Source organism: Pogona vitticeps, chromosome 6, assembly GCF_051106095.1.
Source record: "Pogona vitticeps strain Pit_001003342236 chromosome 6, PviZW2.1, whole genome shotgun sequence".
In the NCBI taxonomy this organism is placed as follows: Eukaryota; Metazoa; Chordata; class Lepidosauria; order Squamata; family Agamidae; genus Pogona; species Pogona vitticeps.
In genome coordinates, this window is record NC_135788.1 from 20,550,375 (window position 1) to 20,576,431 (window position 26,057).

The 26,057-nt window shown below is 40.5% G+C and overlaps 1 protein-coding gene across 1 annotated transcript in view; it reads right to left on the reverse strand.

Moving 5' to 3' along the window:
• Nucleotides 1-26,057, reverse strand: part of PLXDC2 (plexin domain containing 2) — a 262,609-nt gene that overhangs the window by 125,522 nt on the left and 111,030 nt on the right. The window contains exon 2 of the mRNA XM_020801961.3: nucleotides 8,514-8,725. Coding sequence (XP_020657620.2) covers nucleotides 8,514-8,725 — 212 coding nt within the window. The remainder of the gene's footprint in view (nucleotides 1-8,513; nucleotides 8,726-26,057) is intronic.

Below are 26,057 nucleotides of genomic sequence, written 5' to 3' on the forward strand. Positions count from 1 at the left end.
TCCCTCTCTCTTTTTCTCTGTGTATGCATATGTCTCCCTGAGTGTCCCACAAAGAGAAAATTGGACTTGCCAAAGCTACTTACCCCAGGGTTTAGATTTTATGTGGCTCTCCACAGATGATGGCCCACAAAAAAAAGCCCTCAACTACTAATGGTTTCCAGAGGACTACTGAATGTCCTGTGGAATTATCCGGCCACTAGAGAAGGTGATTCTTTTGAAACCTGCCTGATCTGTGGAACAAGGAGATGATCTGTGAGGGGAATAGGGACCCTTGTGGCAACCTCTAATCCATTGCTCACAAAGGATGTTGGTGTGCAATTGACTTTGTCCTTCATCTTGCTTTCACTGTGGGAGGTCACCTGGAATTTTGGAACTGGATCTCATCATTAGGCTGATGACATTCAGCTCTGTCTCTTCTTTCCTGCTGTCACAAGAGGCAGCAGAAGTCTTACTCTGTTCTCAGGACCCAGAATGAGATCAGATATCAGAAAAACAAATGGACGAGCCCCCAAAAAATAAACCTAAGGTTCTGTTGGTCAGTAGGCTAGTCAATCCTGGACTGGTGTATAACCTGTTAAGAAGGCTTCATTTCCAATCCTCTGAAGGATTATATCCACAAATCAGGGCAACACTGCATCATACTTGGAGAAGAAACTGGCTACTGTGGCTAGAGTTGCCTTTGCCCAGCTTCAGCTGGCACACCATCTACTCCCCTTTCCGGGGACAGTGGATTCAGCTATAGTGACCCATGCTTTAATTATTTCTAGTTTAGACTAATGGGACAAGAGCTCAACAGGGAAAAGGCAAGGCCCCTTAACCCATGGTTTGTGTCATCTCTTATACCCTAATCTAATCTATCTCAGAGTTTAAACACTAAACAGGATTGGGTGCGGAGTGATTGCCTTTTGCCCATTGAACTCTTAAGGTGCCACACACACTGGGGACAGAGAAGAAGGCTTGAAAACATGTGGCCCTTCAGATATTGATACATATCAACAAATTTATTATTATTATTATCGTCGTCGTCGTTCTTTTTCTTGTTCTTGTTGTTGTTATTGATGATGATGATGATGATCTGCCTGAATGGAATACTCTCTCCTTGCCAGTGAAAGGACTAATGGGATCAACCTAATTTCTTATAGAAGGATGTTCCACAGAAAATACCCTCTGAAGTCCTCACCATTATGGCAGTGGGGTCAAGAGATAATTCCCCCTCAGCTCTTAAAATGTGGGAAGGTTATAGGAAGATACTGTCCTTCAATCAGCCATACATGGTTCCCTTTTGGGGAGAAAAAGAGACGAGAGAGATATTTATATTACCTCTCAATATGCAGAGGCAAAGGTGGAGCAGTAGATACAATCCTGGTCTTCTTTCTGCACAGTATATGCTTGGAGGAAACATACGAATAAGCCAATTGCTTTTCAAACAAGAGCAGACAAAAATGGTGATAGGGACATGGGCACTCATGTAAGTCTTTAGTCAAAACAAGGTTCCTGATCACGAGAACTCTGTAAGCACATTCAGTCCAACAAAGCCATCTGCAGATCCCTTGAACATAGTATAATAGACCTTACGGGTCTGCAAAGGGCATAGGATCCACACTGAATTGAATGTAGATATGGACTATGTATCTCATAAGTATTGCTGATCATGGAAGCTCTGTAACCACATCCAGCCAAATACAGTTAGAAAGTCACTGCGAAGGTCCATGGTGCTGCTAGGTCTGTGACAACATCTTGGTGCACAGACTAAATCTTTCCATCCATTTACCTCCACATACATGCAGGAAATATCCAGATAGGCTTCTAATGCTTGTCTGTTTTCAGTCTGTCTATATTAATATCTGTATCTATAGCTATAGTGATATCTAAACTACAGTATTTCATTCTATAAATACATTCTTGTTCTTGAGCTTGCATCTTTTATTTTTCCAAACGCAGCCTTGTTTGTCAAAGTTAGGACATATTATTTGTCTCCCACACAAACTTTTTAATCTCCGGTTACCCTGCAACTGAGTCATTGCTGGGTGTGAACGGAACTGTGAATGCAATCTGAGCTGCCTGGAATTTTGAGAGGGGAAGAAGGGATGGGACTAGATACTGCCTTTATATGCAATTAACTCAAAGGTTTTAAGGCAGGAAGGAGATGTTTTTCCTCTGCACTGATTGCTGTCTGCTCCTTCCAATGCTTAATTTCTAAAATGAAAAGTGCCAGGGCTTAATTGCCAAGATGTTATGCTTCCTGCCTATAATATCTGTTCCTGATATATGAGTATGGGTATATTTGTAGAAGACGGTGGGAGGCATTCTACATTTACTCAAGATGCTCATTTTATTGATACTTAATGGTTAGTTACTTCTGGAGGGAGATTTGATTAAAATACAGTGGGGTCTTGACTTAAGAACGGCATGAGTTAAGAACATTTTGACTTAAGAACCACTCTCATAGGAAAATATTGACTTGACTTACATACTTAGATTTGAGTTAAGAACTGAAAAAAAACACGTGGGAGGCAGGGAAAGTGCAAAATTTGAACTTTCAGTTAACTGTTGGCCAGTGAAAAGGGTGCCTGTCTGCTTCCTCACTCCTCCCAGCGTTTAGAGAGTGGATTGGGAGACAGTCTTCGGACTGCCTGGTACTGCCTGGACTGTATTTTCCCTGCCTTCCCTGAACCTTTCTTGACCTAAGAAAAAAAGAAACAAAATATCCCCCTCTAGTGGCAGAAGGCAGAATAGCAGCTTCCCATTAGTTTCTATGGACGGAAAAGAGCAGATACGGATCAAATGGTTCTCAATGCATTCCTATGGAAAATGCAGATTTGACCTGAGAACTTTTTGACCTGAGAACCGCCTTCCAATACGGATTAAGTTCTCAAGTCAAGACCCCACTGTATTTGGAAGTAAACTTAACATGTAAAGATGCTTGAGGAATTCAGCTTTATAATATAAACTGACCCAACCTGCATGTCTTGGACTTACATGAAGACTGAGTCTTCGCTATCCTCTGATTGTTACACTTCCTAAATGTTTCAATACCATTCTTAAAATTAAAGAAACAAAAGAAATGCCTTTTGTATTTTGAGGCAGAAAGTAAATTCTAATTTGAGAGAGGAAAATACAATTAAAATACATAGCTAAATAAAATAATGCACTCCAACATTCTATATACATTGAAATGGAAACCCATTCTGACAGATTTTAAAATCAGTTATGCTGTAATTTAGAAACAGTTTTTATTTGTCTGTATAAATCATATATTTTAAAGCAGTGGTTTCCAGCTTTGGATAATCCAGGTGTTCCTGGACTGTAACTCCCCAAACCCCCACCCACCACAGCTAGTAATGAAGGCTTCTGGGAATTGCAGTCCAATACCTGGGTTATCCAAGGTTGGGAACCACTGCTTTAAAGCATCTGAAATGTACGGTAATCTTCTGCAGTGATGGGGTAGAATGAGAGATTCAACCCACACTGAAAATCATTTTATTCCATTTTTCTTCTGATGAGCAGAAGTTAGCAAATATGGCTTTCTTCTTCCCTGCTTTATCTTCCTGACATCCTTGTGAGGAAGGTCAGGTTGAGAAATACTGATTAGCCAAATGAGGAGATGTGTGTACGCACATGCTGGTGCTTAAATTGCAACTATAAAACAGCGACCAGACTCCTTACCTGCACCGAGGAGAGAAAAACCTGGCAAATTACCAAGAAGGTCAAGACTGCTGGACTTAAGAGCAACCTTCCTGGCAAAAAAGCATCTTGTCATGTCCTTTCGGACTTTAAAGTTTTGGACTTTAAATTCTCCACACTGATACAATCCTGATGAAGTGGTGTTTAATCCACAAAAGCTTGGTTTATTGCGTGATGATTTTTAGTGGTCTATAAAGGTACTGTCTGTTTTTGCATTTTGACTAACCTACGTTTGGCTAGTTAGCTTAATGGCTCAGTAAGGATCTTCTAAGTCTTGACAATTTAATGACTAGCTTGTTAACACAGTGGTTCTTACAGAGGTAGAATATCCAGACAAGCAACCTTGTCACTATTATGGACATATCTGCAACAGTGATATGTTATTTGACTGCATTTTTCCTAAACTATGTCAGAACAACAATCTGGTTTCGTTTGTTGAGGAATTCAGGCAGTGAATAAGCACTAGAATAATCTCTGGGGGTATGATGTTTGGGTGCCTCAGAAAACCCCCTGCCTCCCTAATTTTTTTAATCAATACTTTACTTTCACCCCACAATGGGTATGATGGAGATTTTTCAGTAAGTAAATAAACAAGATTCTTCACTTTCATTGCATTAATTCTCTCCAGACATATTCAGTCAATTGAACTACAGTATGCTTCTGGGAATTTGACTTTCTTTCTCATTCACTGGAAACTGATCTTTTTGGTGCATGTCTTAGTGACTAGGGGCTGTTAATCTGTTACATGCTGTCAAGTCACATTTGACTTATGGCGACTTGAATAGGGTTTTCAAGGTATATGATATGTGTAAGAAGAGGTTTCCCAAGTGCCTATCCGTGCCACCATGCAATCCATTTTTAAATACTGGGAGAAGATTTATAGAAGATCTATATACAGTATTTTAGTATATAGTTTTAAAGTTTCAGTGGAACACTAAGTTGTCCTAAGGTGGAGTTGCTATGGATAAAAGTTTGATTCACAAACAATTTTTCTATGTATTAAAAAAATCATACGAGAAGCCAATTTACCCAACACTCTGAATTACCCATATCAGCTCGGCAATAAGAAATCACTATGGGCTGCTATTCAGCAGTAACTGCAATGAAGTACATTTGTGTCTCCAAGAAACTATAATAAACAAATAATTAAACAGAATAACTTTCACATTTCATTAAATATAAGTTGCAATGGAAGTACTTATAACTGTGTCTCCAAGAAAAAACGATAAACAAATAAAAGATCACATTTCATTAAGTCGAAGTATATGAAATTTGCCCTGTTAATTTAGAAGTTTTGATTACAGTAAGAAAAGAAAATCACAAGGAAACATGATAAGGAAATAAGGAAACATACTGAGAATTTGAGTCAGTCGTCACTTGGTATCCAGGTATTTTGCATTTCCACTTGAGAGAAATATCTCATCTTAGTGCATCTTACTTCATAGGAACATCAATAACTATAAATATGAGATCATCTTACACGTAGAAATTACAAGACATGGGAAGTGCATCTAAATGAATTTGTTTTTGCAGACTGCCTCATCAGTTTAAATTTGCTGGAGAAATGCTTGTTATTATGAACAGCGGTTGTCTGCGATGGAATTTCTAACGCATGAAGGATGAACCACAACAAACCATTCAAATGTGGAGTTCTTTTAGTCTGCAGCCAAGCATTAGAAACAAAACTGTGGCTGAAGAAAGCTGGATTGCGTACAAATCTTCTGAATCACAATATTATTATACAACCTTATGGCTCAGGGACACTTCCAGTGGTTCTATGTCTACTTTGCAGGGGACAGTCTTCTATTTGAAGGACAACTGCAAGTATCAAAGAACAGTCCTCTATCTCAATATATCTTCAGTATCAAGAACCATCCACTCCAATTCCTGCCTGTGCTAACAAATGACACTATGGTGAAAACTTTAAAACAAAATTGAATTTCCTCCTGTATATTCTTAACACAATGGGGGAATTTAATAGTATTAGAACATGATCAAACAATAGGTGATCGGGAGAGATAAAAGGAAGCTATTCTCCACATAGCACAAAATGTCACAATGACAACCAAATTAGATTACTTTAAGCAAATTCACAGCAGGGAAAGCAAATTACAGCTAGATATTACAATGGCTATTATCCTTCTCTTCAGTGTCAGAAGTAATGAGGCTGTATCTCGATTCCTAAGGAACAAGAGAGGGAGGGTGCTGCTTCATATGCTGTATTGCCTTTGGTTGGCCATTGCAGGAAGCACATGCTGGATATAAGACAGGCCTTAGTTTTTTCATTTAACGGGACTCCTCTCATGCACTTATGGCAATATTTATCAGTCAGTTGAGCAGCGTGTCAAACACAACACAGGTGCTGCTTGGTACAGAATTTCAGCACCAAGTTAGACCTTGGCTCTAAGTACTAGGGGGCCCAGTGAGCACAGCTTTGTTTTGACTGCTGGGCTGTAGATTTCTACACAATGTTTTAACTTGCTCAATCACTCTTTGTTTTAAATTGTTTAATATAGTTCTATTTGCATGCACCCTGCCCTGTGGGGACATGGGGCAGAATATAAAATGTGGCATAAATACCTTAATCAAATAAAAAAAAGCAATGTAGCTGGTATTTTTCTACACCTTACTTGGAGAACCTGATTGAAGCAGATTTCAGAAAACATGTCCGCTTAGGTTTCTGCCACACACACCAATTTGTCAGTCCCTTGGTGACCAGCAGAGTACCAATTATATCTTTCTATTATATTATTCCAGCTTTTAATACATTTTAGGAAACATGATAATGAGAAGCAAGACACACTACGTTTTCTGCAGATGAGTCATGAAAAGTTTAGGTGCAAATACATATAGCTGTGATTTCCTTCCATGTTATTTCCTTCCCTACACCAAACAATCAGGGACGTGGTGGCGCTGCGGGCTAAACCGCAGAAGCCTTTGTGTGCTGCAGGGTCAGAGGACCAGCAGTCGTAAGATCAAATCCACGCAACGGAGTGAGCTCCCGTTGCTTTGTCCTAGCTCCTCGCCAACCTAGCAGTTCGAAAGCATGTAAATGTGAGTAGATAAATAGGTACCATCTCGATGGGAAGGTAAACAGCATTCCGAATCTAAGTCGCGCTGGCCACGTGACAACGGAAACTGTCTTCGGACAAACGCTGGCTCCACGGCTTGGAAACGGGGATGAGCACCGCCCCCTAGAGTCGAACACGACTGACTAAAATATCAAGGGGAACCTTTACCTTTACCTTTACACCAAACAATCAGAAACTAGAGTAGCGTAACCTACATCTAAGTGACTATATTAAGAAATCAAATTAAAATAACGTCTCTGCATCACCAATCAGTTTCAGTATAATATTTAATCAACTACTCCTTGTGGCATAAATCAAGTTAGTATCTTAATTCAATAGACTATGAATGCTGGCTTCACAAAAGTGGGAAAACTGATAAGAAAATAAAGTATTGTGGTTGGATTCTTCTTCTTTGATATGGGTGACAGGGAACAGGATATATTATCTCCATCACAAGGTATTACCACCAACTAAACATTGTTTCTTTCATCTAAGAAACATTGAAAGAATCACTCTGGAATGACCCTAGGAGAACTGCATTCAAATGTCATCTCAGAAAATGAGACACTGAAGAAACTGGGGAACTGTCATCCTTAGTCACCTGCATGGAAAATGGGTATAAGAATAACCTCTGTAGCTTGTTTTTTTGGGGGGTGGGTGGGACAGAGACAAGATGGAGGCTGAAGGACAAAATCATTACCAAGTTTTCCCAGTTAGGAGAAAAGAAAGGCAGTGAGTTTATCACTGTTCTAGAGCACCATGGCCAAAAAGAAAGGAGAAAGCAGCTGTATGTCAGAGATATGATTACATTTCTTTTTAAAATTGACAAAGAAACAAGAAGGATTCTAAAAACTGGTCTCCAGCTATGTTAATTAACATACTTAGGAAGGAGCAACGTTTCCACACATTTGCATGAGTGTTTATTTAAGCTTCTAAATAGTGCCATCATTAGTATCTATTTATTTCTTTAAAATATTTATACCCTACTTCTCTCCTCAGGAGGCCCCATGGAAGCTAGTAATTTTTTGGGAGAGATACGCAAGATGGAGGCTGAAGGACAAAACCATTCTCTTCCATATTTGACAGGCCAGTAATTTAAAGCTGTAAATATCTGTATTTGTCAGCATACGGACAAAGCTAAAACCTGTTCTTCTCAAATTACTGTGATTTGGATCAGGCAAGAGCAGCAAATTTGTATTTTTGTTCCTCCTTGTAGACATAAAATTGTTCTTTGGGGGAGGGGGGAGGTCAAGCATGAGACAAACTTCTCTCCTAAAAATTGCTTAGTTTTTTTTAAAGAATTGACTTGGAGACACTGCTTTCAGCCTCCATGTGAAATGTCTCAAGACAAGAGTTCTAAAAGTCAGGTAAAAGCAATTGCAGAATTTGTACTGGGGTGTGTTTGTGTGTGTGTACACTCAGTGCCATTTGTTGACCTTACTTCTGAGTACCAGCACAACTGCTCTCTTGGCCATTACTAGAACTGTTGTCAGAGGGATATGGGGCACTGTGACATTTTGTGTCCGTATATTATATTAAAAATATAAATAGCAGCAGCAACTACAAAGGCAGACCAAAAAACAGAGCTTCTGAGGATGATTTTTGGATTCAGACAGGTCCTTACAGACACACTCCTACATCTACTGAATTGATCTTCCCATGTCATATATATATATATATTACTTTCAGCCCCAATATATATGCTTCTGTACAGTACAGTAGTCACAAGTCATCAAAATGAACAGAATAGCTCTCTACCTCGATCTGTGTGGTATTATCATGTGTGTCATCAAGCAGCAGGTCTGTGAAGCCTCCAGGGTCTGAGGATTCCTGCCCCACGCTGGCCCTGTTGGTGTCCACCGACTTGAGGGACTCTGAATGCCGCTTCCATCTGTGGTTGTATTTGTAATAGTTCACACGCACATTCTCTTCCACTTGAGGGATGCTCTGAATTATTTCATAAAGTGCACCTGTTTGATAAGGACATAAGAAAAATCCAAGGCTTTAAGTATTGAAATAAAGCAGACATCCAAACATCGTTTTTTAAATATTGATTAGTTATTCCTTTTTAGAGCAACAGACCACACATGCCCTTTTCTAAGATACATCGTTCTATTCCCTCTCAACAACATACATACACAGAGAGAGGCAGCATTCCATGGCCATAGATAGAGCATGTTCAGTCTTCACTGAACTGTTTTGGGAAGAGTTCTTCCTCACATCATTTTGAAAAATGTAAGAATCTACACTGGGAGAATGAAGTTCCTGTTAGTACACTGAGCATCATGTATGAAGTTTTAGCCGCCAAGAATAGACTTTGGTCTAGATGGACAGGATATACGTAAATTTAATAAATAAAAAAATAAAATAATAGTGTCATCAAGCAGAAAATTAGCCCATGCTCTTATACTAATAAATATTGTATTTATTCATCTGAAAATAATATGTACCTGCATACAAATATACATCCCCTAAAACCTATCCATACACATAATGCCACATTTCTACATTGCACACACACATTTTTTTTGCATTTGAAATAGACTATGAGAGAAATATGCAAGACTAAAAGACAATGTCTTCCTGCAGAAGGTAGACTTGCCACTGTCATGCCCATATCCTGTCTATGGAAGCTTTGCCTGGGACAGGTGACTGTTCAGTAAATCACTGAATAAAGCATAAACCCCAATCATGGCAGGGAGTCAAAGAGGTAAACTGGTTAGCCTTGCACTCACCCAGTAATTAAAAAAAAAAACCCTTAGAAGACATTTTTCCCACAAGCAGTTTTTGAAACTATACAGTTCCAAAAGGAGTCTGGCATTTGATAAAGAAAGTTAAAGACAAGGCTGTTATATGGGGTGGGTGGGTGGGGGGAAATAATGCAGCTCCTTTGCCAGATTATACCATAAGCATGCCAGTAACAGTTCCACCGTTACTCGAGTGCTAGATTATGTATTTTTTTCATTTTGTCTACTTTTTCATTTATTCAATTAATATCTAATCGTTCTCCCAAAAATAGGTCTCAAAACATGTTCTTATAAATAAAACAACTATAATTGAAACAAAAAATCAGTCAAGGCATGAACAATTTAACTTCCTTATCACATACAGAGATAAACATTTCAATCGGAAGCTCGGAAGTCTCCTTGGATGATATACAGCAGACTTCACCCTTTTGCCTTCCAGGTTTGCTCGATCACCACATTCAGAATTATTGACTGGTTGATTCCCAGGGTGGTAGCCCAAAAAACCAGTAAGGTGGGGAAGCCTGGTCTTCAAAGATATGTGGCAGTTTTCTTTCCTAAAACTTAGTGCAAACCTCTAGTGCCCTCTTAATTTTTGGTGCCCGGCGGCAAAGCTCTTCTTGCTTCCCTCTCGCTACAGCCCTGTACTTCATGCAATTTTACTACTGCTGCTGCTGCTACATACAGGCTAGACTTCATGTGCTGTCCATGTATTATCTTTGTTCTACTGTCATGTCTATACAACAAATTTCCATTAGGGGAAGAAAGCAATCTCAATGCACGAAGCTTGCAAAAATATATTTCAAAAGAATATTTGTTTACTTATTAGCTAACATGGGACGTGGTGGCGCTGCGAGCTAAACCGCAGAAGCCTGTGCTGCAGGGTCAGAAGACCAAGCAGTCATAAGATCGAATCCATGCGACGGAGTGAGCGCCCATCGCTTGTCCCAGCTCCTGCCAACCCAGCAGTTCGAAAGCATGCAAATGTGAGTAGATAAAGAGGTACCACCTCGGTGGGAAGGTAACAGCGTTCTGTGTCTAAGTCGCACTGGCCATGTGACCACGGAAGATTGTCTTTGGACAAACGCTGGCTCTATGGCTTGGAAATGGGAATGAGCACCGCCCCCTAGAGTCGAACACGACTGTACAAAAATTGTCAAGGGGAACCTTTACCTTTACCTTTACTTTTATTAGCTAACATGTCTTCACATGTATATGCACAAATGGGATTTAGGTATAGGATTCAGATGTCATTTTAGAATCAAACACTTTGAAATCTTCAAGATGACAGTAGCAAGGATAAACCAATATTCCCCTTCCACATTTTCTTCTATATCCGTTTACATTTTGTGACAGTTTATTCAAAACTGAGGGTCAGACTACAGATCAAGGAAAATCTATAATCTCAAGTGACTGGCACAGTTTCTCCTAAACAACATGTTTTTCTCACAGGTACAAGTCTTAACAAACATGGAAATAAACTATGAAAACAGGGTTTATTTCCCAACGACCAGTCAGATTACAGGGCTGAAGCAAGGTGTGCTAAATGCAGGATACACAGATGAGAGAAACATATGCTACGACAATCAGATTTCTCTCATCACCTGAAGGAGCGCTTCTTCTAGAAATACACAATATACATCTAGTTTACTCTTGAGGCCATGTTGGTTATCTTCTAATGTAGTCTTGAAGGGGCTTTGCAGACTTTTTTTTTAGAAAACATAGATTGAGACCATACTAGAAACACTACAAACACAGTGTCAACTGCACACAGGTTTACCTGTTTATAGTTCTTTCCTTCATTGTCAATACACACAGAAATAGCATAAACCTGCATAGATGAGAGAGACCATCATTTCTTTGGCTTTTGATCTTGAGGTTGTTCATGTTAGTTCCTTAAATACTCAAAATAACAGCACACAAGCAAAAAAAAAAAAAAGAGGAAACGTCCACAGGTTTGAGAGAATCTTAAAGTTTGAGGAAATGCAATAAATCCTAATGAGGGGAGACCATCCCCAAGTTCAGCGAGGGATGAACATGCTGTATGGTCATGCTGACTGCCTGTTGAGGGATGGAACAGAGTGATAGGAATCGCTCTACAGCATTCTGTTGCATGTGCCACTACCAGGGCTGGCCCTACTGTTAGGTAGAATTATGTAGTCATTCTAGGTGGTAGATGCTAGTGTAGGCAGCAGCAGAAGCCCACTAGTCTTTTTCCTCTGGAGTATCCTGGCTATTTATCTCCCTTACATGACAAAGTAGTGGATTTTGTCTAAGCTGCCCCACAAATTAGTCTGCTGCTTTCAGATACGGCGGGGCCCCTCAATCACATTCATTCATTCATTCATTCATTCATTCATTCATTCATTCATTCATTCATTCATTCATTCATTCATTCATTCATTCAATTTTATTTTTATACCACCTATATGGCTACCAAGGCCACTCTAAGCAGTTTACAAATGCAGTAATACAAAGCAATAAAACAGAAATAATCAACAACAACATAAAACAAAATGTGAAAGTAACTAAAATAAAATACATTAAAGTAATAAAGGCACGGCTGTTGAGTGTATAGTTATTAAAAGCAGTACTGTATCAGGGTGTTTTAAAGTCTGGGAGGTAAAGTTTTCCCTTGACATTTAGTCCAGTCATGTCCGACTCTAGGGGGCGGTGCTCATCCCCGTTTCCAAGACGCAGAGGCAGCGTTTGTCGGAAGACAGTTTCCGTGGTCACGTGGCCAGCGCGACTAGACACGGAACGCCGTTTACCTTCCCACCAAGGTGGTACCTATTTATCTACTTGCATTTTTACATGCTTTCGAACTGCTAGTTTGGCAGGAGAAAGACCGGGAAGGCCTGTGTAAATAACCATGTTATTAAAAATCTTTTGAAGGTTTCCAGTGAAGGGGCCAGGCTAATTTTGGGTGGGAGACTGGTCCAGAGTTGCGGAGTGACTGCCCGGCCTGAGAGGATCTTACAGGATGGGCAGAACTAGTCAGAAGGAGGCATTCTGCCAGATATCAAGGTCCTAAACCATTTAGGGCCTTGCAAGTTAACACCATCACCTTGAAGATGGCACGGAAACTGATGGGTAACCAGTGCAGGGCGGCTAGGGTGGGGAAAATGCACTGATGTCTCCTTACCCCACTCAGTAATCTGGCCACTGAGTTCTAGACCTGCTGAAGTCTCCGTAACAGCCCCAAGGGCAGCCCCGCATAGAGAGCATTACAATAGTCTAATATCGAGACTGCCAGTGCATGAACCAGCGTGGTGAGGGGCCCTGTGTCAACTGGGAAATCTGCCTTATATGGAAATAGGCAGAATGGACCACAGGCACAATCTGAGATTCCATTGACAGTGCTGGGTCCAAGGGTATGCCCAAGCTGCGCACCCCATACTTTGCGGAAAGAGTACCCCCCAAAAGAGAGGGAAGCATCAAGACCACAGACACTGCGGCAGTGGTGGCGAACCTTTTTGGGCTTGTGTGCCCAAACTGCGAAAAACAAACAAACCAGGGGATGGTGTGCCACTGCTGCCGCCGCGGAACCGGAACTGGCCGTGGAATGGGAATCCCGGGCACGGAAGTGCCTCAAGACCCCAGTCTGCATCCGCTGCCAGCACCAGCTGCTCCAGATCCTGACCCACCGGCTGTCCAGGCACCAGTACTGTGGTTGCAGCCACTTGTTCAGGTTTGGCTGCAGGGGTGAGGGGAGAGTAGCAATCCGGCAACTTATGGATCGCTGCACTAGGGGAACCCACCCGCAGAATTTCCATCTTGTCATTGGCAGTGCTTAAGAAATATTAAGTGCCAGCCTCACTGTGTTCTGTACATGGCATGAGGGGATCATTATGTCCTTTGCCTCAGACAGATAAACATCTTAGACTAGCCCAAAAGGGGTAAGTTATATAGAAGCAGGAGGAGCTAGATAAGGACAAATCAAAATTGGCAATGAACCCAGTCAACCCAAGAACACTTGCTATTCCACAAAGTATAAAGTTTTTTTTTTCTGAAGGTGCTACAAACTTTTTTTTTGTGGGAAGTGGAGGTTCTGTTACAAGTGTCCTGAACAAGAAACAGCTCTAAAAATAGTATTACTGGATCTGAAAAAATGGGGGGGGGGCACTTGGTATGCAAGCTAACACACAATGAAGCATGCAAACTGGGCCTGCTGTGTGCAACAAGGCTTACTATCTCATTAAACTCTTTATAAAGAGGTTTGTGGCTTGGCACAGGGAGCACAAGCCACAGGTAAACCGACTGCATTTAAGTTCTGTGAAAAAAATGATTTGGTCTGACATTCCAGGAACACTGTATCTGCCTTTGTATGCCAGGCTCTGGAATCATAACGCCAGTTTGTGAGATAGCAGAAATTAGCACAGCAAGAAAGTTTTCCCCATTAACTTATTTTCTTTAGTGAGAATGCAACTAATGACCACTGCTGACAGAAACAGAGTAGTCTTGCATGAAAGGAAAGTTTGCAGAAGACTTGAATGCTAGATTTCAGAGTTTGCATTCTATCAGCATCACAAAGGCATTCAATCCAGCTAGAAATCAGCCAGATACTGTAATAGCATCCCACGAATGGTTCAGTTGTAAGGTAACACATGCAGATTAGTAATAATATGCCTTGCAACTGATGTGGACAAAGGCAGTGCTTAAAAAAATACTTCAAACCTCTGCTGGAAATTAAAAGCACAGTGCCAAAGGCAGGCGGGTTGCACTGTTTATAATTCTCCCACTCACTGCCACACATGGGGAAACATATCACAAACTTTTTCCACAGCAAAAATTGCACTGTTTTGGAAGGAAGTGAGATTAGCAGCAAGGGGGTTTATAATGAACACATAATTAAGCCTACGTTTTGCTCTAATGATTTTGGGAGTTGTCCTTGAGGTTTGCATCAAATTAGAAGCAAAAGTGATTAGGCTGGCAATCTTAAATTCCCCGCTTATGTTGAATTTAAATTTAAGACTATAGCTCTACCGGGTAGAAAGGTGGCAAGAGAGGAGAAGGAATGGGAGGAGGTAGCAGAAGTCTGGACAAGCTCTATCGACTCTGAGATCAGTGAGAATTAATGAATGGTTTGTTAGAGGCATTCAGGACCACTTGTAGTTGCTTGTTGACCAATGGGCCTTGCCAGTCAGTTCTATCAACAAGAAGCACTACAACAGAATGGGCGCATTATAATTAACTTGACCCTCCAAACTTTAAAGGGGGAGGGAGAACAGGGAAAGCAAATGTCATTAAATAAAAATAAGAGCTGCTAGCTAAGTCTTATTCTCCCCTTCACGGATTGCTGCCTTGTCATGGCAAAGGGGCTTGAGTAATTCAGAGAAGCTATAGGCTATGCCGTGCAGGGATACCCAAGTTGGACAGGTCATAGTGTTCTGACTAAACACGATCCACCTGGAGCAGGAACTGGCAAGCCACACCAGTATCCTTGCCAAGAAAATTTCATGGACAGAAACAAAAGGCTAAAAGATATGATGCTGGAAGATGAGCCCCTCGGGTTGGAAGGCGTCCAACATGCTACTGAGGAAGAGCGGAGGGCAAGTACAAGTAGCTCCAGAGCTAATGAAGTGGTTGGAACAAAGCCGAAAGGACGCTCAGCTGTGGACGTGCCTGGAAGTGAAAGGAAAGTCCGATGCTGTAAAGAAAAATACTGCATGGGAACCTGGAATGTAAGATCTATAAACCTGGGTAAGCCAGATGTGGCCAAACAGGAGATGGCAAGAATAAACATTGACATACTGGGCATCAGTGAACTAAAATGGATGGGAATGGGCGAATTCAATTCAGACGGTTATCATATCTACTATTGTGGGGAAGGATCCTGTAGAAGAAATGGAGTAGCCCTCATCGGCAACAAAAGAGTGGGAAAAGCTGTACTGGGATACAATCTCAAAAAAGGTTGAATGATTTCAGTATGAATCCAAGGCAGACCTTTCAACATCACAGTAATCCAAGTTTATGCACCAACCACCGATGCTGAAGAGGCTGAAACTGACCAATTCTATGAAGATTTACAACACCTTCTAGAACTGACACCAAAGAAAGATGTTTTTCTCATTATAGAAGATTGGAATGCTCAAGTAGGGAGTCAAGAGATAAAAGGAACAGGGAAGTTTGGCCATGGAGTTCAAAACGAAGCAGGGCAAAGGCTAATAGAGTTTTCTCAAGAGAACAAGCTGGTCATCATAAACACTCTTTTCCAACCACACAAGAGGCGACTCACCAGATGGGCAATACCAAAATCAGATTGATTATATTCTCTGCAGTCAAAGATGGAGAAGCTCTTACAAATAGCAGAGAAGAGAATAGAAACAAAATGGAAGGGAGATAGAGAAAGTTACAGAAAATTGAATGCTGACTTCCAAAGAATAGGAAGGAGAGACAAGAGGGCCTTCTTAGATGAACAGTGCAAAGAAATAGAGGAAAATGACAGAAAGGGAAAAACCAGAGACTATTATTTTTCTAAGAGGTTTCTGCATTCGTAATGGCTCTCCGGTGAAGAGAAATGGCTGCATGCCATTTTCAATGGGAGTATATGTACACAATCCCTTTAACTGCCATGGCTCTGCTGCAGTTCACTTCTAGGGAATTTAGAAGTGTCTGTTAGAGACAGCCCTAGTGTAGCACAGAGTTCTAAATACTCTATAAACTACCAAACCCAAGATCCTATAGGACAGAGCCATGATGGTCAAAAACTACATGAAACAGCTATAAATGTGCAGTGTAGATAACCAGGGTTAAAATGCTTGTTTCATATCAGTCACATTTCCACATGGAAAAGAGCCCCATGTGGAAAAAGAGTACCATCTAGAAAATGGATTTTGCCCTTCCCATGGGCTGCTAGTAGAGCCTACATTTCAAAGGTTTACATCTAAAGCGAGTTTTATCTTGAGCAGAACTACTGAAGTCAATGGCACTAAATAAATCGTGACTACTCGAATAGATTTCAGTGGGTCTGCTCTGATTAGGAGGACTATATTTGGATTCAACCATTTCCCTAAATGTCCACACAAGGCTTGGAATTTGGCAAGTGGGGAGAAGTATTATATGGACAATTAGGCCTCATCTTGAGTACTGCACCCAGTTCTGGACACTGCACTTTAAGAAGGATGGCAACACACTGGAGCAAGTTCAGAAGAGGGGAACAATGATGATCAGAGGAGCGGAAACCAAGTCATCTGAGGAAAGACTGAAAGAATTAGGCATGTTTAGCTTTGAGAAAAGAAATGATAGCACTTTTCAAAATAGTCATCCATAGGAAGAGCAGGGTCTGTTCTTTATCATATCAAAGTGCAGGACATGGCATAATTGACTCAAGAAAAACTTAACTATTAGAGCAGTATGACAATGGAAACAATCATCTCAGGAAGTGGGGAGTGCTCCAATGCTGGAGGCATTCAAGAGAAAATTAGACAATTATCTGTCAGATCTACAGTGGTGCCTCGCATAACGAGTGCACCGTTTAACGATGAATCCGCATAGCAATGCGGATTTTGCGATCGCATAACAATGCTTCCAATGGACAAAAATCGCTTTGTGATGATCTTACCGATTTTCGCATAGCGATTTTTAAAAACAGCTGATTGGTGGTTCCAAAATGGCTGCCGGATGCCCAAAATGGCCACACGCAGCGTTTTCGTGCCCTGCCCTCCCTTACCGAGGGCGCGAAAATGGCGGCGCTATGGAGAAACTTCGCTGAACAGTGAGTTTGGGCCCCATTGGATCCAATGGGTTTTTACTTTCCGTATAGCGATGTTTCCCCATAGCGACGGTTAATCCAGAATGGATTAACCTCGCTATGCGGGGCACCACTGTACTTTGATTTCGATCTGTCCATTCAGCAGGTAGTTGGACTCAATGGCCTTATTAGGACCCTTCCAATTCCAGTATTTTATGATTCCTTGAAGCATATGAAACTGATCAATGTTAGCTTAGAATATTGTCTCTCATTGAATGCCACCAGCAGATCCCAAGAAAGGTGCCTTTCCCATCACTTATATCCTGATCCTTCCTTTTAAAACTGAAACAAAATTAAAGATGCTGATGATTGAAACTGGGTCCATTTTCATGAAAAGCATTTGCTTTACCAGGGAAGTGTGCAGTCTGCATAAAAAGCTGTTCAACAAATGTGTAGCTTATATGAATTGTGCAACTGCTTGCTTTGTCCTATGTAACCTGATTAGAAACAACAGAGTGATTTCAGTTCCCCGGGAATGAACACAGAGCAGGGAGATCCAATGTCATCTTGCAGTTTTTGTGCGTGATTATTGTAATAACCTAAGGCAAGAGTTGGTGGGTGTTAATATTTGTACACATGAGCCATTCAGTATTCAGAATAAGAAAAATAGGCAAATTGTTCGCTTAATTTCTAGGCTGTACACTTTGGGGCAGCTATTCATGTTGTTAAATTGACTGTCCTTTGAAACTAGTGCTTGGAGACTCAACACCCATTGCAGGGCTTTAATAAAACTTGCAGTATACATAAACCAACTCTATACCTTCAAGAGATAGTGTTACAATTTTTAGCTTTATCAAGTTTGTGTTCAAATAAAACAAAGGGCTCTGAGTAAAAAAAAAATCCTAAATGAGCTGCACAATTGAAATGCCTTCCTGAGTAATTTTTGCAAGGCACTAAAAATAAACAATTGTTATTTGGGAAGGAGAAATGCCCAATGATGTGTAGCTGAAGGACGTAACATATAAACAAAATTCACTTTTGCTGAATTACTCTAGACTTCATGCTCTAAAATCCTGACCATACTGCTTACTGCCTGCTCCCCCCCCCCTTTGACCCTCATGAGGTTACTCTCTTACTTTTCAATTTAGACCAAATTATATGTTACAGATATCTCCTTGTTAGAGAGGGAAATCCATTAGTGTCCTAGAAGGAGAGTTTTGGCAGACCTTTGTGATGAGCTGTCACATTTAACAACTAAAGCTTGTGTTTACCTCCTGAGGTCCAATGGAAAAACCAGGGTGGAATTGATTTGAATCAAAGCCAACTGACCTCTCAAATTTTTTAAACTTACTATAATGATTTTCTTTGACTAGCTAACATTAAATTTAAAACAATTCCATTAAAAAGCTGAAACCAGAATATCTAAAGACAGCGTAAAACAGAAGAGTAAAGAATAAAACTCATACAGCAAAACTAATGTACAGAATTATAGCAATTGACTGCTTCCCGAACTTTACTTTTCGGAATCACTTGCTACTTAAGAAAAAGTGGAACCATCTAATCCTCCATTTAAATGCAAATTCGTGTTCTACTCCTGAGTGTTTTCCAGAGAATACTAATTTTACCTTACTTAAACACAGTGGACACAACACTTAGAAGATTTTTTCCAGTCAATTACGGATTATAAATACCTCTTCAAGATCAAGCTTCTATGTATAATAGAGCTTTGCAGTACAGACATGTCAGTTCTTCCTCAGGTTAGAAGCCAGCTGGTTTGGGTTTCTCAAGGTTGTCAAAAAACATAACCACACATGAAAAGGTGTGTGGGGGATACTTTTTGGTGCAGCTTCAGAACAAGTGATAGTGTTTGAAATGTAAGCCCTCTTCATTTTCAGTGAAAAGAGTTACCTAATTTTCAAAACTTACAATGAAAAACAAAGTAATACCTATTTTCCTCACTTCCAAAACAGATCTCTTTCAATTTAACCCAGATGAAATAAAAGAGCTGCCTTTTGTGCAGTATCAGCATCAGCTGCACACAAAAAAATCTGTGTTGAACACATTAAAGACTCTGAAGTGCACAAAAGGATAAATGCATTATTTTCCCTACCTCGTGTTACCATTTTCATTTTACCTTGAGCTCTAATGAAGACTATCTGTATTATCAATGTCAAAAGAACCAAATGCTTAACAAATGCATAGATACAAATTACAATGGAGGTCAGTTAGCCTTCTTATAATGGATCCTAAAGATAGCAGAATATATTTTGCTGTCTGAAGTGAAAAAACAAAATGGCAACTCTTTTATACAGTGGGGTCTCTACTTAAGAACGTCTCTACTTAAGAACAATCCAACTTAAGAACAGCTCCATTTGCTAAATTTTGCTTCTACTTGAGAACAGAAATCCAAGATAAGAACAGGAAAAAAAACTTTCCTGTTCTTTTTTTAACCTTAGGTCATCTTAGGTTAAAAAAAATTTCTCCCCCTAGTGGTAGAGTACATATTAACCAGCTTTGCATTAGTTCCTATGGGAACTAATGCTTCAATGTACGAACGCACCTCTACATAACAAAAAAACAGCCAGAACGGATTAATTGGTTTTCAGTCCATTCCTATGGGAAATTTTGCTTCAACTTAAGAATGTTTCAACTTAAGAACACCATTCCAAAACGGATTAAGTTCTTAAGTAGAGGTTCCACTGTAGTTTCTATGGACGGAAAAGAGCAGATACGGATTAAATGGTTTTCAATGCATTCCTATGGGAAATGCAGATTCAACATAAGAACTTTTCAACTTGAGAACCACCTTCCAATACGGATTAAGTTCTTAAGTAGAGACCCCACTGTACAAAAGTGGTTAGGTAGTTGAACTGTACTTCAGTACTGTTTGTTGATCGGCTGTATGCTCCACTAAGAGATCAAATTACCTTTGGGTGCCCATGGTAGCTAAACAGCACCTCAAACACTTCACTGCCAATGGCTGCTTCCAATCCTCTGAAGCAACTGCCTTACTGCAGCTAATGGATGCCCCAGCCAGATACAGTATACGGAGTGCTCTTCTTTCACCTCCTTTTCTTTTTGAAAGGTAGTTAAAATACACATCGAAATTGTTTTCCTGTTGAGTCAGACATGTTGGCCCTTCTAACTCAGCATTGCATCCAGCTAAACAGACTCTCAACATTAAAGTGGTGCCTCGCTAGACAGTTACCCCGCATGACAGTTTTTTCGCTAGACATTGGCTTTTTGCGATTGGTATAGCGATTCGCAAAACAGTGATTCCTATGGGGGAATTTTGCTGCACAATGTTTGGTCCCTGCTTCACAAACCGATTTTTGCTAGACGACGATTTTGACAGCTCCCTCTGCGCTCGCAAACAGGTGTTTTCGGGACCTAAGCTTTGCAAGACAGTGATTTAAACAGCTGATCGGCAGTTCGCAAAGCAGCTTTCCTACGGCCGATCTTCACTAGACAACGATGATTCTTCCCCATTGGAACGCATTAAACAGGTTTCAATGCATTCCAATGGGAAAATGCTTTTCGCTAGACAATGATTTTGCTAAATAGCTATTTCAGTGGAACGGATTATCATCGTCTAGCGAAGCACCACTGTAATTAGAAACAGTCCCAGAGATCTGAAAGGTAAAAACTCTAGACCTTGGAGGTTGTATTCTCCTCCATCTTTTTTGTTAACCTGAAAGAGCCCTTATAGTGTCTAGAATCAATTTCATGTGTTCTTTCGTCCAGTGTATTTTTAAACTCCTGGATTTTTTTTTTCAAAACCAATAATTTTTTCTGTTCACCTCCAAACCCAAGATATCACTGGAATAACTATTAAAACTACAATCAATAGCAAATTTAACAGGGAAGAAAGATGACTATAAAACAAGCTTCAGCAATGTGAACATATGGGTGACCAACCGAGTTGGCGTGGCCCACTCGCTATATAGCACAGGTTTCCAGAGGTTTGACTACAGCCACCCCATTGTTTTAGTGCTAGGCAAGCTTAAGAAATGGTGAACTCCAGACAGTTGCAAGACAAGATTGGTCTGTTGTCTTAGTCTTGGCGAGCCATACTTGAGGACAAAGGAAGCTGTTTATAACAAATGAGCCTATTGTTCCATTTTGCTCAGTTTGGTCTCTCCGGGGTTTAAGAAGTCCTTTTATCTACCTACATGGAGCATCTGAGGGCTAGGACTGGGGCCTTCATCCCATGCAAAGCATGTGTTCAACCCACATGTGTTTAACCCCTTCCCCTCCTTAATACGCTCTGCTTTGAAATTCAAAGCCATCTGGATGGTAGGTAAGAAACATTTCTGCTAGCAAGTTGGTTCTCTCCCCTGCCCCCAACCTCAACCCTTTTGCCATTTTCATACCCTGACATCAAAGGAGAAAGATAATAAGAAATTGGCAACAATGGATCTCTGGAGTTAAAAATTAAATAGGGTATTTGTGAACAATAAGATAGAGAAACCTTCAGACATTGGACATTTTCCATCCTATTTGTTACAGTCAAAACAAATCAGCCATTACTATTCAGCATGCATAGTAATTTGGAAGGATAAACATATTGGTTGGGAATTGGTCTGCTTTATTGGAAGAAGGTTAAAATTAGCTTGCTAGTGTGTTTATGTCTAATTGTTTCCACCAAAGTTTGCCTTTGTAACAAGCACACTACAATGCTAACCTGACAGATATTACCTTTCCTGTCAAAATAAGAACACAGTCAAACACTTCCTTCATCTCGTCCAGCTTCAGTGAAGGTAAATTATCAACCAAGCAGAAAGACAGTGAACATTTAAAACAGCCCAGCAATTGTCTGGTTTATATGGCCTTCTTTTTCGCCTTTTTGCCAAGGCCTCAACCCACAGACTGGCTGACAGCCCATCTACAGCCACAGAAGCCACTGTCACGTTCGGGGAAAAACCCTCTTTTCATCTTGTGGTAAAGAATGAATTCTAGACTCATCTGATTTGATGAGTTCTATGGAAATAAACTTAGCTTTAGTACATGGCATCCACTGCGGAATGGGGAGTGGAGGGAACCACATTTCTGAACAGGTAGCTTCCTAATTTCTTCTGATGAGAGAGAACAGCCTCAAGGCAACCAGACGAGAACCATTTGTGGAGAGGCTTATCTATTTACTTATTTTATTTCAGAAGACAGAGTTGACAGCTTTTCTTTCTGGTCGTCTGTATTCCACCTACAACCAGAGCCTGGACAGGTTACTCAACTCTGTTTCCCAGTATTATTCAACAAGCATGGGCAGTGTAACGGCCTTCCTCTATCTCACAAAGGGGGGTCGTTACGTCACTCTAAATCACTCTTCTTTTCCACTGCCACCAACCATTCCCTCAAATAAGTAGATTCAGGCCAAAATATGATTCAAAATAAAAACTCAGGTTTATTGGGTACAAATAAAAGGAATGGTAAATCACTTATAATTAAATAATAATTCAATCACTATAATAAAGGCACTAGCATACACAGACTCTCACAATATATCACAGATCTCCTAACTCCTCTCTAAACCCTATCCAAGCACTATCAAAGCCCTATCAGTCCCTATCTGTCCCTATCTAAACTCTCTCACACACATTCACTCCCATTTATACAACAGCTCCACCCCTTATGTCCCACCCTCCGTCACACCATTGGTAGATGACTCACAGCTTTAGCAGTGACGGACAGGTGAGGTCATAGCTGTATGTAACAGGCAGCGACCAGGGGATTCTGAAAACTGTGTCCCATTTACTTTTTCAAGCACTGTGCACTGCCTACATAATAGAATCTTGTGGCAGCTCAAATATTAGCACATTTTATTTGGCATAAGCATTTGTGGCTTGCAGCCTACTTCAGCAGATGAAATGTGCTGCAGTTCATGGAAATTTCTGTCAAATAAGACATGTTGATCTTTAAGATTTCATAACATTTTTATTTGATGTTTTTGCTGCAACAGATGAGCATGAACACCTTGATGGGGATTTCACTAACATAAGAAATTAAGTGCTGGCACAAACATTACTTAAAATATTTGGAAGGCTACTAGTTTCTCTGAGCCGCCTAGAGTGGTCTATTGACTAGATAGGCGGGATATAAATAAAATAAATAAAAATAAAAATAAAACTGCAGCTAATTGAAAGGGCCACATATATTATACGTACAAGGCTGAGTGCATTCTTATTCTTAACTCCCTCTTGAGTGAAATCTGCAGTGGGGAAGAAGACCATGCAGCTCATTTTCTTTTTAAAACTTTAGAAAACTATTCAAAAGTATAGCTGTCTTACTGCTAAACAATTAACTCTATGATCAAAAAAGTGATTCATGCACAAATGTGCATTTGCATGAAGCAGGGGTGCAAAATTTCCTGGATCATGGGGTGGGAAACATCCCTCACCCCCTAAAAAAACAACAACAGCCAGGAGAATCTGTGAGCTTTCCAAAATGTAGCTTGGGGTGAACATGGCTATTTGAAATATCTTCCTTAAATGCTCTTGGTAGGCTCAGAGTGTGGTCTCTGTTATCAGACAGAAGACTGCCTCGGCAAAGCCTGGTAAGATCCACTGAAAAGTTGAATGAAAAAGCATTTAAGCTGACGGCAGTAATTGATGAAAGGAATGAATCTCCAGCTGCCGGTTTCATTCAATGTTGACTCATTCTGCTCCAAACTCCCAGTATCTTCTTTGTCTGAGTCTTCAAACAGCTTCTCCTAGCTCAGCCTTTCCTATTTAGGCAGTGTATAGCATCAAGTACTACTTCCAGCAATATGAATGCTGCCAACAACATTTGGTTTAAGCAGAGTGCTAATACACATTCACTCTTTTTCCATCGGTGGTCAACCATAGGGCCACCACTTCCTCCCACTCAAAAAATTAACGACATAAAAACAACACTGTTGCAATTCCTTTCTTGATGGGTTACACTCAAAGGCAGGCTCTCCTATGTAATATACTTTATTATTATATGCTGGTTAAATGATACCCTGGAGCAATTCTGAACATCTGTTTAAGTTACTTTTGCTTCCATGAACCCTATGCTCCACTTAATCCTATGGAGAAAAATCTTACAAGGAGAAAAGCACATCTCATATAAATATGTACAGGCAGAGGGAAAACATAGGTACAGTGGTGATGCGCTTAACAGCGATAATCCATTAAGCGAAAACATCGTAAAGCGAAAATAAAAACCCCATTGAAACGCACTGAAACTCGTTCAATTTGTTCCAATGGGGTAAAAACTCACTGTCCAGCGAAGATCCTCCATACGGCGGTCATTTTCGCTGCCTGTATAGTGAGGAATCCATCCCTAAACACAGCAGGGAGCCATTTTAATTACCTGGCAGCCATTTTGAAACCGACAATCAGCTGTTTAAAAATCATCATTTTGCGAAGAATCGATTCCCGAACCAGGGAACCGATCATCGCAAAACGAAATTCCCCCATTTAGACCATTGTTTTGCAATCGCAATTGCGATCGCAAAAAGATTGTTGTAAAGCGGATTAGTTGTAATGTGGGGCAATCGTAAAGTGAGGCACCACTGTATCTGTGCTTTTTCTCTCCACATCTCTGGTGATGAGGGGTGGATATACCATGCATCTAATTACAATGAATGCTGTAAAACTTGGAAAAGTTGCATTTTTAGATTACAGATCCCAGAATTCACCAAGAAGCATGCTCACTGGATATCCTGACTAGGGAATTCTGGGAGTTCTAAGCTACATCTCCAAGTTCTGAAATATTATATTGTGTATGTTCACCAACAAGAAGGGCAACCTCCCATCATGAAATGTTGAGTCTTCCATGGTTTTGTCTTGCCTTTGGTGCCAACTTCCTTTCCCCTCAGCTCTCAGAGAAAAAGAGAGCCTCCATTTTAGTGTTGCTGAGGCTAAGCAGGGCTAGATCCGTTTGGAAAAGCTGGATGGGAACACCATGTTTGTGTAATAATTTTTCTTTATAGAGATTATAAAAACTAAGTACCAGTTTATGAAAGAGACTTGTGGTCTGGCTCCAGCCACATTTCTGCGGTATTATGTCAATCTGCAGACTGGACTCCTCTGGGGTAGATGCTGGGCACCGGTCCTGTGACTTAGTGGTAGGGAGAACTCAAACAAAGAAGCAATCATCATCTTCATCAATCATAATTTGTGGATGTTTAGCTTGGAAAAGAGGAGACACAATAGAAGCATAAGCAATTACCGTATGCCTGGCTTGGAGAAAGCTAAGAGGGAGAAACACCCACCCACCCCAATTCTCTAATATTACTAGAATCTATTGATTACCATCCAGTGTTGATGCACATATACAGTACTACCTCCAGTACTACAGGCTTCTATATATCAGTAGCTGAGTAACTGTGACGCTGCTGTTGCATTCCTGTCCTGTTTGTGGGGTTCCCACAGGCAACATGTCGGTCACTCTGTAAAGAAAACAGATCAGATCCAGCACGGATCTTCTTCTCATCATCATCCAAATGAAGGGATAAAGGCATGAATATTCATAGAGACATATGTGACCACTGTCCCTTGCAGCCCTCTTCTGGACCAGTGGCACTTTCTGAACCATTTAAAAAATCTAAATAGGAAATCAGTAGAGCATGAATAATTGTGGCCATGTTATCTCCATCCGTTTAATGTTGCGGAAAGCATCGTGGCCGCAGCTGATAAAAAGAACTCCAAGTAACAGAGATCACTTGAGAGGTTAATTACAGCATTGGATCAATGAGCATTCCTGAAATGGGCTTCTGATCTTTCAGGAGGAGGGCAATCCCATCTTTAAAAAAAAAAAAAGCTGAAAACTATCTATGTCATTAGAGGATTCAGTAGCCAATGGTACCTCTGGATGATCTGGTCAGAGTCTTTAGCCGGTCCC